General features: G+C 43.7%; 2 protein-coding genes across 6 annotated transcripts in view; both read left to right on the top strand.

Moving 5' to 3' along the window:
* LOC144944306 (glutamate receptor-interacting protein 2-like) overlaps nt 1-1,941 on the top strand; it is a 209,150-nt gene extending 207,209 nt beyond the window's left edge. Inside the window, exon 27 of the transcript XR_013639573.1 lies at nt 1,852-1,941. The gene's annotated coding sequence lies outside the window, so the exon portion shown is untranslated. The remainder of the gene's footprint in view (nt 1-1,851) is intronic.
* The window catches only part of LOC144944307 (protein FAM3A-like), a 36,031-nt gene extending 21,969 nt beyond the window's left edge, over nt 1-14,062 (top strand). For all 5 annotated transcript variants that reach the window (XM_078872364.1, XM_078872363.1, XM_078872361.1 and 2 more), the window contains 6 exons: nt 2,485-2,608; nt 4,286-4,344; nt 7,858-7,908; nt 8,488-8,572; nt 11,761-11,887; nt 13,738-14,062. In XM_078872364.1, the coding sequence (XP_078728490.1) occupies nt 2,485-2,608; nt 4,286-4,344; nt 7,858-7,908; nt 8,488-8,572; nt 11,761-11,887; nt 13,738-13,827 (536 nt within the window). In that variant the 3' untranslated portion in view covers nt 13,828-14,062. The remainder of the gene's footprint in view (nt 1-2,484; nt 2,609-4,285; nt 4,345-7,857; nt 7,909-8,487; nt 8,573-11,760; nt 11,888-13,737) is intronic.
* Nucleotides 14,063-16,357: the final 2,295 nt, after the last annotated feature.

Below are 16,357 nucleotides of genomic sequence, written 5' to 3'. Positions count from 1 at the left end.
AAGGTTGACTGTTCTCTTCCGCAGAGAAAACTCTTCTGCAGAGTCAGAGTGCAAACCGAGCTGATTTAGATGTCGCATCCTTTGTGACCACATGTTGCTGTTTGCGCTGTGCGCGTGCGCGCGAGGCCACGTTCGTGTGCATGTGTTGGAGTGGTGGTGTCTCAATGAGTCTTGAGTTTTATGGTGCACTTCACAACCATAACGGTGCTTTCAGAGCACCATCCATCAAATAACACTTACGGTAATGGCCAACACATAGAATATGTGAAACACAAGGCATTCTAGCTTAAAATATCAACAAAGCAATGCACCATGGGAAATACATTTACTACTATAATGAGCGAAGAAAGTCTGTGTGTCCCGCGCGTGACGTCACTCCACGTCGACCAGCCCCCCTCATTAATAATGATGAACAGGTGACGTCATCTAAATGGACACCCCCCCTCCATTAATAATTAGCAGGTAGCGTCACTCCACATGGGGGGGCGAGGCGCCTCCTCCCCCCTCCTCAGCGTCAACTTCCAACCCTCACTACAAAGGCAGAACCCTCACGTCACACGATCTCCGTAACGCTACTGAGACATAGAAGTGTAATGTAGCTCTCAGAGACACCGTCTTGTTCAGTGAAATGTATATTCATTATGAATAAAGTTCGCCGACTCACTGATCACTTAACGAGTAACCGCGAGTGACTCTATACACTTGGGTAACTTAGATATCTCTATTCTGAGACAACATAACTCTAGCCTTCCAAGGCTACAAGGTGCCCACTCCAGGATAATGAAGACGACCCGCTCCTAGGTGCCGACGGCGACAGCAGTTCCCACACAACAGCAGCCCAGAGCCCCGGTTCGCGCCGGCTTTTATCCCCCTCACGACCCGGCCACGCCCCTATCCCCGAACCCTCTCTCGCAGCACCTGGCCCTGTCTGTCTCTGCACTTATTACAATTTACGACCGTTAGGTGCCGTGCTTCCCCTCACGTGACCCTGTCAACGCTTGTCGCATCAATCATTATTAGCGACCACTTAGGTCCCACGTGATCCTGTTTGTTCCCATTACGTTAATTAGTAACCACGGCCACGGGGTGCCGCACTGTCCCTACATCACCCCGTACTGTCCCTACATCACCCCGTACTGTCCTTACAGAAGTAAAAAGGACTTCATGATGAACAAGGGATTATAATATTTTAATGAAATAGCTCTGTGTCACCGCGGCCTTACAAATTGCACACGAATGGATGCGGTCTGCTTTTTGCTTGCAAGTTTCAGATTTACTGCAATACACCCGTCCTTGGACGGGCAAAAGGCTAGTTATTAATAATAATAGTAATTAAGCCTATACTGCATCATAATAAAGTCCATTTGGTTTGTGCACTGCGGAATGAACCTGAGTTTGATTCCCAGCCACGGCAAAAATCAGTGACTAGTGATTTCTGAACTGGGCCTGGGGCTATGCTAGGTCAACTTAGCCTGAATTAGCACCTGTTGTGATGTGTAGACATGAGCACAAAGGTGGCCAGGAATGGAACTAGCTATACCACCCCCTCATCTGCCATAGCAGCCCTGCCCGGGGTGGCTCAGGAAGTGCCACTTTGTTTTTCTGCTGAAGGATCTGAGCTGTGCCGCTGACATAGGGACGCGTACAGACAATGCGGTGATGCCTACACACACGCAGACCAACTGATATGCACACGAACACACATACACTCGCACACACTCAAGACGCACGAAGAAGACGCGGTGTCGCTGTCTCCCAGTTGTACCGACTGATGGCACACGCAACAGACACATCATTGTCCCTGGCCCTGCTTGATCCCCGGCGCCAAATTCAGATGCCTTATGAGACCAGCAGAGGTGTGGACTCGAGTCATGTGACTTGGACTCGAGTCAGACTCGAGTCATGAATTTGATGACTTGCGACTCGACTTGGACTTGCATAACAATGACTTTGTCCCACCTCTGGAGACCAGCGTATCATGGTTTGGTTCTGGCTGGGCACAAGCAAGTGGCGGGTAGAGAACCATCAGTACCATCCTATGTGATCACTGTTTCATTGCTTTTATGGCTTTATTTTGGTGATTTTTTAAAAGTTTTTCGGTTTGGCCATGTTTGTTTGTTGTAGTACAGAGTTAGACTGATGGCCTTAATCTAAGTTGTCTTGTGGTTGTTGTTGTTGTTGTTTGACTTGCATCCCACTGGGATTTTTGCACACAGCGTTGGTGTACGGTGTTTTTTCTGCAATAATTTGCGGTCTTTTCTTGGATTTTCTGTTTGCACAGTCACTTAAAGATGTTTTCTTGTTCATGTTTTTGTTTTTTTGTTTGTTGCGGTTGCACCCGATTCAAGAGCCGAATGGCTCACAGGGCTATACCAAATAAATGAAACTTGAAAATGAGGGCCACTGTGCTGGCTTTGCTCGGATGCGCCGGTGGAACGGGGGGGGGGCCGATCGTCTTTTGCGTTTGCGCGTGCGTGCGTGCAGTCCCCATGGTGGTGAAGAACGACTGCGACATGGAGAAGCCGTGCCCTCCCAACAACTTCGCCTTCCGCATCACGAGCGGCGCAGCTGACGTCGTGGGTCCAAACATCTGCTTCTGGAACAGAACGTGAGCAGAAGCTCGGGCTGGAGACGCACTCGCCAACGCCGTCGTTCGCTGAGAACAACGGAAGGGAAATGCTTATTTGTTCTCTCACGCGTCCAGGCTGTCACGTGTTCAGGCTGTCACGTGTTCAGGCTCTCACGTGTTCAGGCTCTCACGTGTTCAGGCTATCACGTGTTCAGGCTATCACGTGTTCAGGCATCCCACGTGTTCAGGCTGTCACGTGTTCAGGCTGTCACGTGTTCAGGCTCCCACGTGTTCAGGCTCTCACGTGTTCAGGCTCCCACGTGTTCAGGCTCCCACGTGTTCAGTCTGTCACGTGTTCAGGCTCTCACGTGTTCAGGCTCCCACGTGTTCAGGCTCTCACGTGTTCAGGCTCTCACGTGTTCAGGCTCCCACGTGTTCAGGCTCTGGCACACGTGGGACTTTACGCTCCGACCCCATGCATCTGACTCCTCGATCCAACCATGTGTCCGACTCATGAATTATGCTCGCTATCATCTGTGCTCATTATGTTTGTTATCTTAGTCCATCAACGTTGACACGCAGCAGCTTTTGTTTCAGCAGATAAACATGATCTCATTTTTGAATCTCGTCAGGGTTGGTTGGTTGTCCGTCGTTATAGGGGCAAGAGTCTTCCACCTACGCCAAGGGGCCCATTCGGCGCCATACAGAGAGGACAATAATTTAGCGATGACATCAGTTCGACGAGCATGCGGCGTGAATACAATTTAAGTGCAAACACTGCGCTCAGAGTCATTTTACGCAGCTGTTCAAGATATTTAGACTTTTTGTGTTCAAGACGCCCTTTTCCATATACGAATTGTCAATCACCGACACTATGCCTATTATCATCTGGATGATTATTATCAATGCGCTAGTGTATGGAAGTTAATGGACACAATGCACATGTTGCTACAGGCTACGGGGCTACGTAGTGGGCAGTGCAGCAAAATCTATTGTACTAAAACAATAGCTTTTGTACTCGTCTCTGTGTGTCTATGTTGTGTGTCTCTCTCTATGTGTCTCTGTGTTGTTTCTCTCTCTCTCTCTTTGTGTGTCTGTCTGTGTGTCTCCGTGTCTGTGTTTTGTCTCTCTCTCTCAATTTTAGTTCTACCTGATGACGATTGCTTGTGTTGCAATCGAAACGTCTATTCTATTATTTAATGTATTTTCTTTCTACGTGACTTTACCGAAAGAACCAAATAACTATTGTAGTACTCTCCCGTGCTCCCGCGTCTGCTCTTGCCTACACCAACCCGCACTGACCTGCGTGGTGAAGTATGGTCAAATTGCCCCCATGCCCCACATGGTGTGAGGAGGCCCTCATCCAGCCATGGATTTGTAAAATGGCTCTTGACAGGTACAGTATATGTACATGGGTGTACTACTTTATAAGCGGCAATGTGGTGCTTCATTTAAAACGTATTATTAAGCTCATGACACAATCTTTAAAATTTTACAATTATTTACGATTTTTTTTGTTGCTACTGTTACATTTGGGTTAATAGAGGAATGAGATAGAAAAAAGTGAGAAATAATAAAAAACAAATGGTTGATGAGACCAAAACGAATTCATCTTTGAATAAAGCTATGAACTAGATTTAACTTTTCCTTGAATCTCTGGGAAAGGGATTTTAATAGTTGTGTACCTACTAATACATGTATTTTTTATGTTTGCAGTGTTATGAGCAGTGTGCTGAACAACGTAGGAGTGGGATTAAATATCGCTCTAATTAACGGTAAGTCTTGTATGTATGTATGTTGACAAACTTAGGCATTGACCACAAAATGCTGTTCCATTGCGTCAGAACTTGCATTGGTCAAAGACTGCATTGGTGCCAAGACGTGTGGTTTTCTTGGCACAGGATGTAGCTCGGTTTGCGAACTGCCAGACTGAAAGTTGTGAGAGCGTGAGTTAAAATTTAGTCCAGCGGAGGTGGATGGAGTGACTCAGAGATTGAGCGTTGAGCTGGCGTGAATCTGTTCCCATCCAGGCAGCCGCCTATGAGTAAATTGCTTTTTCGTGTGTGGGTGAGCTAATGTTCTCAGCACAGCCACTAATGACTGCAACGAAAAAATCCATCGCTTCAAATGTAGTTCTGCACTTATATTTTGCCCAATTCCAGCTGAGAAGTGCTGCTCTCTACCGTGTGCACAATAGGTCACTGGAAGGTACCTTAGAAGTAACTCTGTAATATCTGCTTCCGTGGGCCATTCTCTTACCCCCATGGGCTTGCACTTCTCCACAAGAGATGCGACTGGAAATTTTGTCTCATGACATGATGCCGATGGCGCAGTCAGGATAAAATTACGGGAGAAATTATAATATGTACAGATAGTCCCCGAGTTACGATGGTCCGACTTACGATATTTCGATCTTACGATGGCGATAGCGATACGACAAAATTGTTAAATATTTTAAATTTCGCGCGGCAGGCAAACGCAGCAGCGAACGAGGTACGATGCTGTACGTTGGGACGCTGCCGGGATGTACGCATCTCCCGCCTTGTGTGATGCAGATAGGATTGTTTCCTGAAAACACTTTCTATTCAATTGCAGTTCATATAGGTAGGCTAAGAATTTCCCTTGTTTTTTTACTTTACATTTTACTGTGCAATACAGTATTGTAATTAATAAATACATGCAGTATGTAGTTTATACAGTACGGTACTGTAAATTGCTCTGTTTTGCTAAATTATCACCATTCTTTAAGACTCCTGGGTAGGCTAGGCCATCTTTGCCTTACGATATTTTTGACTTGTGATGGGGTCGTCGTAACGCATCTCCATCGTAAGTCGAGGACTACCTTTATTTATTTTAGCTAGTGTTGGGTTCGGCTCCATCATCATCCCCATGGGTTCAGTAGAATTAGAACCACCCAATGAGGTTGCTTTGCTCAGTGGTTTATCAACAGTGATCACCCCATGGAGATACTGGTCCAAACTACAGGTAAGTGGACCGCAGTGTAAAAGAGCTTCATAGCGCATAGGGTTATCCCTGCTTAAATTAAAGATCAATGTCTAATGCTGCTGTTTCCAACACTGATTCAGGACTGCTCGCAAAAAAGCAATACCCAATGCCTGTTTAAGGATGTGGGCACATTTTAATGGCAATTTTGCCGAATTCGATTTGTTCAATATTTATTCCACTTTTCATCCAGGAAAGATTCCCTCTGAGCATCGCTTTATCAGGAGGGTGCCGCTTTGAGTTGTTTGACTTCGTTCTGTGAGTGGCGGCCGGTGGGGGGGGGGTTGCATGTGCGATAGACACCAAAAGCACACACAAGTTCACGATCACGTTCTGCTACACCGCCATCTGCTGGCCACGTTGCAACCCACCGAGTTTGATTGACATCACGAGTTCGTCTTTTCGTGGTCCCACCGGCACACACCGCAACCCTTTCAAACATTCAGGGCTCGCAGCGCACCGGTTGATAAACACTGTGGCGTGATGCCCCTCCCCCCCCATGCTTGGCTTATTAATATTAATCTTCAGACATGCTGTCGAAGTGAAATTCATTGCAGCTGATTAGGGACAAAGGTGCCAATGGAGCCGGCATATAGAAAGGTCTTTAACAATCCACGTAGCATGGGCGGGCGATGGGGACATGCTGATCCATCTTCTACGGTATCCTTTTAATTTGCAAGCGACATTCGATATATAAACCTGTCAATAGCATTGCGGGGGGGGGGGCTGGACACAATGCAAACCACTTACACAATTAAGGCGATGTGTGCCAACGCAGCCTGTTGTTCTGATGTACACACGCGGCGTGGAAACTGGAGCGGAATTCAACGGTTGAAGAAAGCGGATCAAAAAATAATTATCCCGCCGCGTTTCGCGTTACACATTTGCTTGGCATCGCATCCGTGGTCCCCCTCCCCCCATCTCCCGTTCAGCAAAGGTCACTTCTACGGATTTGCCCCGTGAACCACAGAGCCGCTGTACGTCCCTGGTCGTTTCGATTTAAGGCTTTCGTGACTGCAGGGATTCATCTTCTTGGTTCTTTCGGTAAAGTCACGTAGAAGGGAAGTAATACAATAATAAAAATAAAACATAATAAAATAATTCTCACGACGTTTCGGTGAAGACGGCTGCTTGCGTTGTAGCCGAAACGTCGTGAGAATTATTTTATTATTCATAATCAACAATTTTTGGGTTTAGATCGCGTTATTTATAAATGTGTCGTAACCCTCCACCACCCGACACGGCCAATCAGCAGAGGTGGGACAAAGTCATTGTTATGCAAGTCCAAGTCGAGTCGCAAGTCATCAAATTCATGACTCGAGTCTGACTCGAGTCCAAGTCACATGACTCGAGTCCACATCTCATAGGTGGGACAAAGTCATTGTTATGCAAGTCCAAGTCGAGTCGCAAGTCATCAAATTCATGACTCGAGTCTGACTCGAGTCCAAGTCACATGACTCGAGTCCACACCTCTGCCAATCAGTAAAAAAGTGTCACGTTGACAAAAGACAAATAGTTCACTGCTTTAGCCCACCGGTGTGTTGAAGCGTGAAACCACAACATTTACAATTCGCCAGAATTGCCCGATGATGCTGGATGCAATTACCAGCGAAACGTCGTACTCAAATTGTAAATGTTGTGGTTTCACGCTTCAACACACCGGTGGGCTAAATCAGTGAACTATTTGTCTTTTGTCAACGTAACACTTTTTTACTGATTGGCCGTGTCGGGTGGTGGAGGGTTACGACACATTTATAAATAACGCGATCTAAACCCAAAAATCGTTGATTATGAACAATATTGGTCGCGAAAGCCTACGTGTTAAACATTATTTTATTATGTTTTATTTTTATTATTTTATTACTTCCCTTCTACGTGACTTTACCGAAAGAACCAAGAAGATGAGTCCCTGGTCGTGTTGAGTGGCGAGTGTGTGTGTGTGGACATGCGTGCGTGTTGCTCAAGACCGGGGAACGGTGGTGTCGTGAAGGTTAGCGCGCTGCGAACCCGGCGACACGAGTTTGATTCCCCGCTCACGGCCTAACACCGGTGACGAATAATTTAATCGGTCCTGGGCCTCCCCTAGGTCGACTCAGCCTCAAGTGAGTAGCTAGTGCGGTGTGTAAACATCGCTACTAGGGAGACAAAGGCGGCCGGGCGTGGTGCTGGCCACCCACCCCCTCGTGTGCCGTGCCGGCCTTCATAGGTGCTCGCTAACAGCACTTGCCCCAACAGTCTGTTAAAAGCTATACGGGGGATCTTTGTCTTTTGTTTTTGTTGCTCAGGACAAACGGGACAGGTCATCAACACTGGACACTTTGACATGTGGCAAGGAGGTAACCTGTTAATATATTTATTTATATTTTATCACTGGTTCATATTCAGCATAATACAATGGACGTGTTTGTTTCCTGAAGAAAACATTACTTAATGCTGCATTGTATGAATACTTATTTTGTTCCAAATGCGACATTTAAAAGATAAAACTGTGTGCTCGGCAGCAACATTGTTAGTTGTTTTTCATTTATTTATTTTTACCTACGTGACTTTACCGGAAAAAAACAAAGAGTATGAATCCTTGCAGTCACGAAAACTTCAAATATAGAATTGTTACGTTCTTTAAAGCTGTCGGTTTTAAAGTGCCTGTATGTTTGTTTCATATAAAAAAGAAAATTTGAACTAACAATTCAGAATCACAGATGTGTCCAGTAGGGGTGGGTCAATTAGATCCATCAGCCAAAAGGCTTGCCAGGCCATCATTTTTAGAAATACAATACAATTTTGCTTTATATCGCGTGTCGATTGGAACTGTGATAAAAATAAATGTTGTTTGTTTAAGTAAGGTGCTATTGATGTCACTACACACACACATATACTGTTGCATCAATTTACACGGTTTGCAAACTCTCTTGCAGATATAAAAATACTGATTCAGTTCCTGAATGGGATCAAGGAAGGCACGATTGTCTTGCTGGCAAGCTTTGACGATCCCTACACAAAGTGAGTGTGCAATGGTACTGTGAACCCTCGGGAAGGATGTCGCAGCCTTCAACGAGGCCTCGAATTTTAATTCATATGCTCTGTTAATTACACTGGTCAACACACCTTTTCTGGCATAAGGTTATCCAACGGTTTATAATGTAATTTTGGGGTGCTGATTCCAAATCTGGCATCAGTTTTTGTCTATCACATCAGGTTTTGGAGATATAAATATTGCATTTTCAATAAAAATTGCAGAAGAGAAATATTAAATAAATTTGGATATCTACATAAAATGATATTATAAACACACAATCCTAAAAGTACAGCACCATATTTTAACACTAAAGCAGTCACTGACTCGCAACAACTTGCAATCATAAGTGACAGAGTTAATTTCAGGTAAAATCAATGAAAATGGGGTATGCCGATAGCATAAAAATGAGATGTGATAGAGCAAATCTGAGATCAGGTTTGGAATCAGCACCCTGGAATTAGTCTAAAACAGCTGCAAAAGTCCAGGCCAGAAAAAAAAGTTGTTTTTGTTGACCAGTGTTATTCTTCTTCCTTTTGCCCTTCTTCGTCTTTCATATCGCAGGGTGATTAGCAATGGTATACTGGACAGTATATATACAACATAAATTCATAATCAACGTTTTTGGGTTAGATCGCGTTATTTACAAATGTGTCGTAACCCTCCACCACCCGACACGGCCAATCAGCAAAAAAGTGTCACGTTGACAAAAGACAAAACAGTTCACTGCTTTAGCCCACCGGTGTGTTGAAGCGTGAAACCACAACATTTACAATTTTTTGAGTACCTGGACGTTTCACTGGTAATTGCATCCAGCATCATCGGGCAATTCGCCAGACGCACATTTAGAAACGTGCGTCTGGACTATTTAGATGAATTTGCTGCTTTGAATGCCCAAATGATAAGCTGCCACTTCGTTGAGCCGTCATTTGTGGCCAAGTCGCTTCTGAAAAGTGAATGCCTCAGTTGGCGCTTGCCTGGTAGGATGGGGATGGTTTAGTGTTTTATTTCATTGGAACCTCATTTGCCAATAACAAACTATGATGATTGGTTTTTTTACCCTTGTTATCTGGAAACAAAACTGACACCTTTTTTTACAAGGAGTCATGTTTGCATTGACCACAATACCCGCGGTCGGAATGCAAACAAAAAACATAACTGTGATAATGTATGCACTGTCCTTGAAGTTGATTGGTCCACACCCGAGACAGCTTTCCTTAGAGCCTAGTCTCACATGGTGTTGGACCAGATGACGCCAAAAGGCGCACAACTCTAAGACAATGCACCATCAGAGTATGAGAGCTCGGGGTAAGCATTTACACCATTGGAACCCCATTTGCCAGTAACAAAATATGATAATTGTTTTTTTACCCTTTTTTATCTGGCAACAAAACTGACACCTTTTTTTTATTTGTTTGTGTGTTTACCTTCCTTGCACTCTCATCGTGTTTTTGTATTGATTGTTGTTGTAGTGTTCTTACCAGCCCCGACTGGACATCTGTGATAAAAAGCTTCATGGCTCATCGGATTCCCACTGCAGTATAAATGCATATTCTGATAATAATCCTAATTCATAGCGCATATCATTTACGTGCTCGGAAGAAGGGCCACTTGCAAAAGAACGTTATCCCATTCTATATGGTCTCTTTGTAAAAGTCATAATCAATTCTCGCATGCACATTTTTTTGTACACGTATATATCGATCGTAACAGTGTATTTTAATCGACAATTGGATGCGTCATTACATGCCTAGCATATCAAGTAATATTTACAGTTAACTCTTGATCGTCCGTGGGAAGATTATCAGGGTTGCGATGTAACTCTGCCTGAGAAGAAATAAAAGTTTATTTTATGGGTACGCTGGCTTAATTATTAGTTGCTGCTCACCCATCTCGGGTCAGTGACTCAGTACACACGTGACCGAACACATCCACAATTAAACTGATCACTTTAAAAGGCAATAACAACACATGCTCTGTCTTCGTCCCCATTACATGTAGGCAACCATGAAGGACGTTGTTTTACATCTTAATCCGTGTATGCTTTTCATTTTCCATCATCTTTTTCTATTGTCCACGTCTCCACTCCCCTCCTTATATTTACCCCTCATAATTCAGAGTTCACTTTGATTCCTGTGGCTGGGAATCGAACTTGGGTCGGGAAGTTCTTAGCGCGGTGCAGTAAATACTCTATCTCCAGAATCATCACTTTAATTTCAGAATAATACATTTCCCGCACCTCAGATTAGCACGGTTGGTTATGTACGGTGCGAAAGTAGTTCAACATGCATACATAATTTATTTTATATTGAGCGTAGTATTAAATGAGTAATATTTATGAGTGAACTAAAAATGATCCTTCTTCATGTAAATGATTCATACATACTGTCTGTCTAAAGAATACACCCGTATTTACACCATTGGAACCTCCTTTGCTAGTAACAAAATATGATAATTGTTTTTTTACGCTTTTATCTGGCAACAAAACTGACACCAATGATCATATTTTGTGACTGGCATCATACTTTGATGGTGCATTGTCCTTGAGTTGTGCGCCTTTTGGCGTCATTTGCTCCAACACCATGTGAGACTAGGCTCTAAAAAAAGCTGTCTCGGGTGTGGACCAATCAACTTCAAGGACAGTGCAAACATAACTCCTTGTAAAAAGGTGTCAGTTTTGTTGCCAGATAAAAGGGTAAAAAAACAATTATTAATACACCCGTAGTGTACATATTTATTAATGGTGCAATGGCATGCTTCACTGCTGCACCAAAACTGCTGCATTTGTACACTGTCTTCACGCCAACTCTGCTTATCCTCACAGCAGCTTTTGGCTGGCCATTGTTGTTGCGCTTTCAGATGCACATCTGCGGCCGTCTGGAATGCTCTTCCTTCCGATATTAGAATGCCGCTTTAGCGATGCAATTTTAAATCTAGATTTAAAACTAATTTCTTTAGAACTACTTTTTGTGTTTAGTTTGTGTTGTCCTCCCGCCCCCCGCACCTCCGATTAGCACGGTTGGGACTACGTACGGTGCGCAAAAAAGTTAAACATACATGCATTGTAATTCCATTTTGCTCCTCGCCTGTGCTATTAAATGTCTTGTTCCCATCTATTTCCAAACCCACCCACCATCACCGTCATCGCCATACTAATATATGTATCCCCACACAGGCTAAATGATGAGGCCAAGGCACTCTTTGTCAAGCTGGGCAGCTCAATCGTCAACTCGCTGGCCTTTCGAGAGAGCTGGGTCTTTGTTGGCGCCTTGGGCATCGAAGGGAAGAGCCCCTTCGAAGCGGTACCATGAGAAAAAAATCACGCATATGGATTCTGTAACGTTTTTTTACTTGCAACGTGTGTTTGTTCGCGGACGTATGGGGAGGGGAGGTAGGTCTCCACCACGCAAGAACAATCCTTGTAGCGCTATTGTTTTTCATCTCCAAAGTTTAGGGTAACCCTTTGATCAATGTGGCCAGTTTCCATAGGGAAAGCCTCTAATAACAACACAACTTCGTGGTTCTTTCGGTAAAGTCATGTAGAAGGGAAATAATAAAATAATAAAAATAAAACATAATAAAATAAAACATAGTAAAATAAGAAATGTTATTATGTTCTATTTTTTTTATTTTATTATTTCCCTTCTACGTGACTTTACCGAAAGAACCAAGAAGATGAATCCCTGCAGTCACGAAAGCTTTAAATTGAAAAACAACACAACTTTTGAGTATTTGGCTGCTATAAATGTTCACGCGATAAGCCACTTCGTTGAGCTGTCATTTGTGGCCTGGTCGCTTCTGAAAAAGAGCTACATTGCTCAGTGGGCCTTACTTGGAAAACTAAATAAATAGTTTCATTTACTTTTTACTAAACCTCCAATTTTTTCGATTTAGAGCTTTCGTAACTGCAGGAATTCATCTTCTTGGTTCTTTCGGTAAAGTCAAGTAGAAGGAAAATAATAAAATAATAATAAATAATATAAATAAAACATAATAAAATAAAATTCTCACGACGTTTCGGCCACACCACAAGCAGCCGTCCTCAGGTGAAGACAGAGCTATTTAGTTTATAATTTCCCTTCTACGTGACTTTACCGAAAGAACCAAGAAGATAAACCTCCAATGTTAGATATTCTTTACAATTGTATTGTCCCCCTGCATGACGGACAGAGATCGCTCATGAAAACTCTTGGCCTTACTTGTTACGCATTAAAACTCATTGTGATATTTTGGTACCATGAAGTTGCAGTTCTCATCCACACAAAAGTGTGCACTTACTATTGCTGTAGTCCAGTTAAAAATCTCAAACAAATATATTATATTGAAATGAGGTACAAAAGTCATATTTGGATACTTTTTAAACTCAAGCATTCACAGTTGGCAGGAAGGTGAACCAGAGGTCACTTACGGGATTTCATAGGTATCTGTGTGACACCTGCGTCCCCGGGCCGTTCTCTAACACAGCTGGTTCCATTGCATTCTTCTACGAGGGATGTCTTAACGCCCTTAGCACATTTGGGATACATATTATTTGGGTCTTTCGGTAAAGTCACGTAAATAGGTTCAAAGAAAATAATAAAAAAACGACGACGTTTCCATCGCAACACAAGCGGTCGTCATCAGGAAACGTTTTTCCTGATGACGACCTACGTGATTTTACCCAAAGATCAAAATAATATGAATTCCTGCAGTTACGAAAGCTTTAAGTCAAGATTTAATTGGGATACAATTTGGAGAAAGGCAAAGAAATAATATTGAACCCAGGAGTCTGTTGACCACTGCCAGTAAAGGAATGTAATCAGAGTATTGCATCTCAATTGCTTCTCAGCTTCCTCTGAACAGAGCATCCGAGTAATTGATCAGTCTGAAAATAGTAGTAGGCTTTTACCCTTTGAACTGGTACAAAAACTGACACCTTTATACAAGGCATCATGTTTGCAATAACCACAACACAAGCAGTCAAAATGCAAAAAAAAAAACAACTCTGATAATGATAATGATATGCACTGCCCTTGAAGTTGATTGGTCCACACCCGAGACAGCTTTTCTTAGAGCCTAGTCTCCATTGGCGTTGGACCAGATGACGCCAAAAAGTCTGAAAATCTTCTGGCTAACTGCGCCTCCTCCCGCCCCACCTCTCTCACCTGTTCAGCGGCTGGAAAACAAGAAGGAGACCAACAAATACGACGGCTGGCCAGAGATGGTGGAGCTCGTGGGATGCATCCCACGCAAGCTGACATGACGGCACCCGTTCAAGCGACCCGGGGCGATGTCCCGCACGACACCGGCGGAAGTGAAGGCCCGCTCGCACACCCACAATGCCTCGTGTGATACCGTCGCGGTCCGTCTGCGCCCGGGGAGTCGTTGCAGCGATCGTCGGATGGAGAGCGGTGTTTCCCAAACTTTTAAGATACTGTGAGTCTCTGAACGATTCGACTTTGGAGGTTTCACCCTGCTGCTGCTGCCGTTGTGGTTATTGATTGTGGGGGGGCGGTTGGGGGTTTGGGGTGGGAAGAAATGTTCGTGGTTGTTGATAATTATTTTGGGAAGCAGTGTCATAGACAACATTTGACTCGTATTTATTTGCGGGAAATGATACCAACCTTCTCTTTGCCACACAGATTTTTTTTTATGAGTTATTTTCTTTAATTGGTACTGTACTTTACTCTTTTTTTTTATTTCGGCGGTCTTGCAAAGTTGTAAGAAAAGTTTATCATTGCAAATTTACACGCTTCTGGGATGCATCGATGTCACTTTGCACTACCGTGGTACATTTCCCAGTTCGCGACGTGTGCCTTGTGCTGTAAAACTAAACTCTCCGTTCAATGAAACGGTCACTAAATAGATAATTATCAGCATATATGACTTTATAACGTTGGTGTGATGTGTGTGGATTCTGATAATTTCATAAAACATTACTTTAAAGTATAGCTTAAGCGTTTAAATCGATTTTGTACTGGAAGACAGAGCAAATGGTGTACAATATTAAAATGTAGGTAGTTATGGTGTACTGAAATTGCAGTTGTTTTATATGGATGTCATTGTTTTTAAGATAATTGAAGGGTAAATGTGTTTGTCAGAATGTCTGCTTTCTATTTTAATGACGTTATACGTATGAATAAAATCTAGAAAAAGTGGACCTACATTTAATAGATAATTTTTTGGGGAATTTCTTGGTATAGAAATGGGTATTTATTTGCAAAAATTGTGTTGCAAAGTCAAAGGTGAAAATAAAAAATAAATGTTATAACTTTTTTGTCATTCATTTTGCATACATGTTGAATACATAATATGGATTTGTGCACGCATTTAAATACATAATATAAGCAATCAATGTATAACTTGGCAATGTATAACTTGGCAAACCATAATGCTAAATGTCAATTAAAGCCTGCAATGTAGCCCCTTAGTAACAGCAGTTATCACAACCTGTTGTAAGCATTGGTGGTCGCTCATCCAAGCAGTATATAAGCTCATTATAAGCTTTAAAAACAATTACATGTCCTCTCATGCAGTGTATATATACTGGATATTCTGTACACCAGTACATAAAGACATATACTGCAGTTGTACATATGAATTGGACATATTGTCCCAGGACAACTGAAATTATGTGAATTTGCTTTCTTGGTTAAAAGTTAAAATGAACTGGTATTTTCTGTCTTAATCTCTGTAGTTTAGCACACATCGATCAGTTTCACTGTAGAATAGAATAGATAGAAGAAGAATAGATACTTTTAATCTAAGAGTTTGTTTACTCCAATGTCTATGACCAAATATCCATATTTAATGCATCCTATTCTGCCTGCTCTTAGAAGCTAAGCAGGTTGAGCCGGCTTATAAGTGTAGCGCCATCTACCAACAGAGAGGGGGATAGTGGGTATAGTAGCCCTCTCTGCCAGCAGAGTATGTGATGTCATGGAAGATGTCTCTGGGGCTGGCAGAGTAGGGGGCCATTGAGGAAGTCGTAGCCCGATTGGCCGGCAGGGGCACGTGATGCGATGCAGGCCAAAGGTGACAGAAGGGGACACGTGTTGTAGGGCCCAGAACCGACTAGTGAGATCCATAAGGGGGCGTGGCCGAGGGCGGAGCCAGGCAGGGGGCACGTGGAAGGCGAGCCAGAACCTTCTAGTGGGTTCTGGATGGGGGCGTGTCCGAGGGCGGAGCGGGGCCACGCTAAGAAGCATAAAAGGGGGGTCCCGGGGCTGCATCGGGGATGTTTGCTGGAATGGAACCCGCCATGCTGCGTCTTCTCCTCGGTGTTCGTGCTCGGTATCGTGGGTCAGGCAGTGTGGGGCCATCCATAAATGACGTCACGCACCTATGGGGGGGGGGGGGGTCAGACATTTGTGACGAGGGGGGGAGGGTGAGAAATGTGACGTCACATAAAAATGCGCAACTTTAAATAAATACTAGCGGAAGTACCCGGCTTTGCCCGGGTGAAAAATATATTTCTTAAAAACTTTACATATATATACACAGACTAGCATAAGTACCCGGCGTTGCCCGGGTGAAAAATATATGTACGGCCTATAGTGTGGTGGGGTGTCGAGGCCTAGTACCGTGCAGAGCCTCCGGCCTCGCCTAGATTGCCCACCCGGCTGAGGTTGGGTACCGGGGCCGTTACCCCCCCCCCCCCCGCGCTACAATAATACTGTGTAATCGCTATAATTTTATTATCTACCGACCCTATAATAGTAATTGCACACATTGTGGTGGGGGAGGAGTGAAGAGGACGTGAAACTTTGATGAATTTACCTCAGAGTCGCGTG

Source organism: Lampetra fluviatilis, chromosome 34, assembly GCF_964198595.1.
Source record: "Lampetra fluviatilis chromosome 34, kcLamFluv1.1, whole genome shotgun sequence".
NCBI lineage: Eukaryota > Metazoa > Chordata > Hyperoartia > Petromyzontiformes > Petromyzontidae > Lampetra > Lampetra fluviatilis.
Note: the sequence above shows the minus strand (reverse complement) of the source record. Positions and strands in the feature narration are given on the sequence as shown.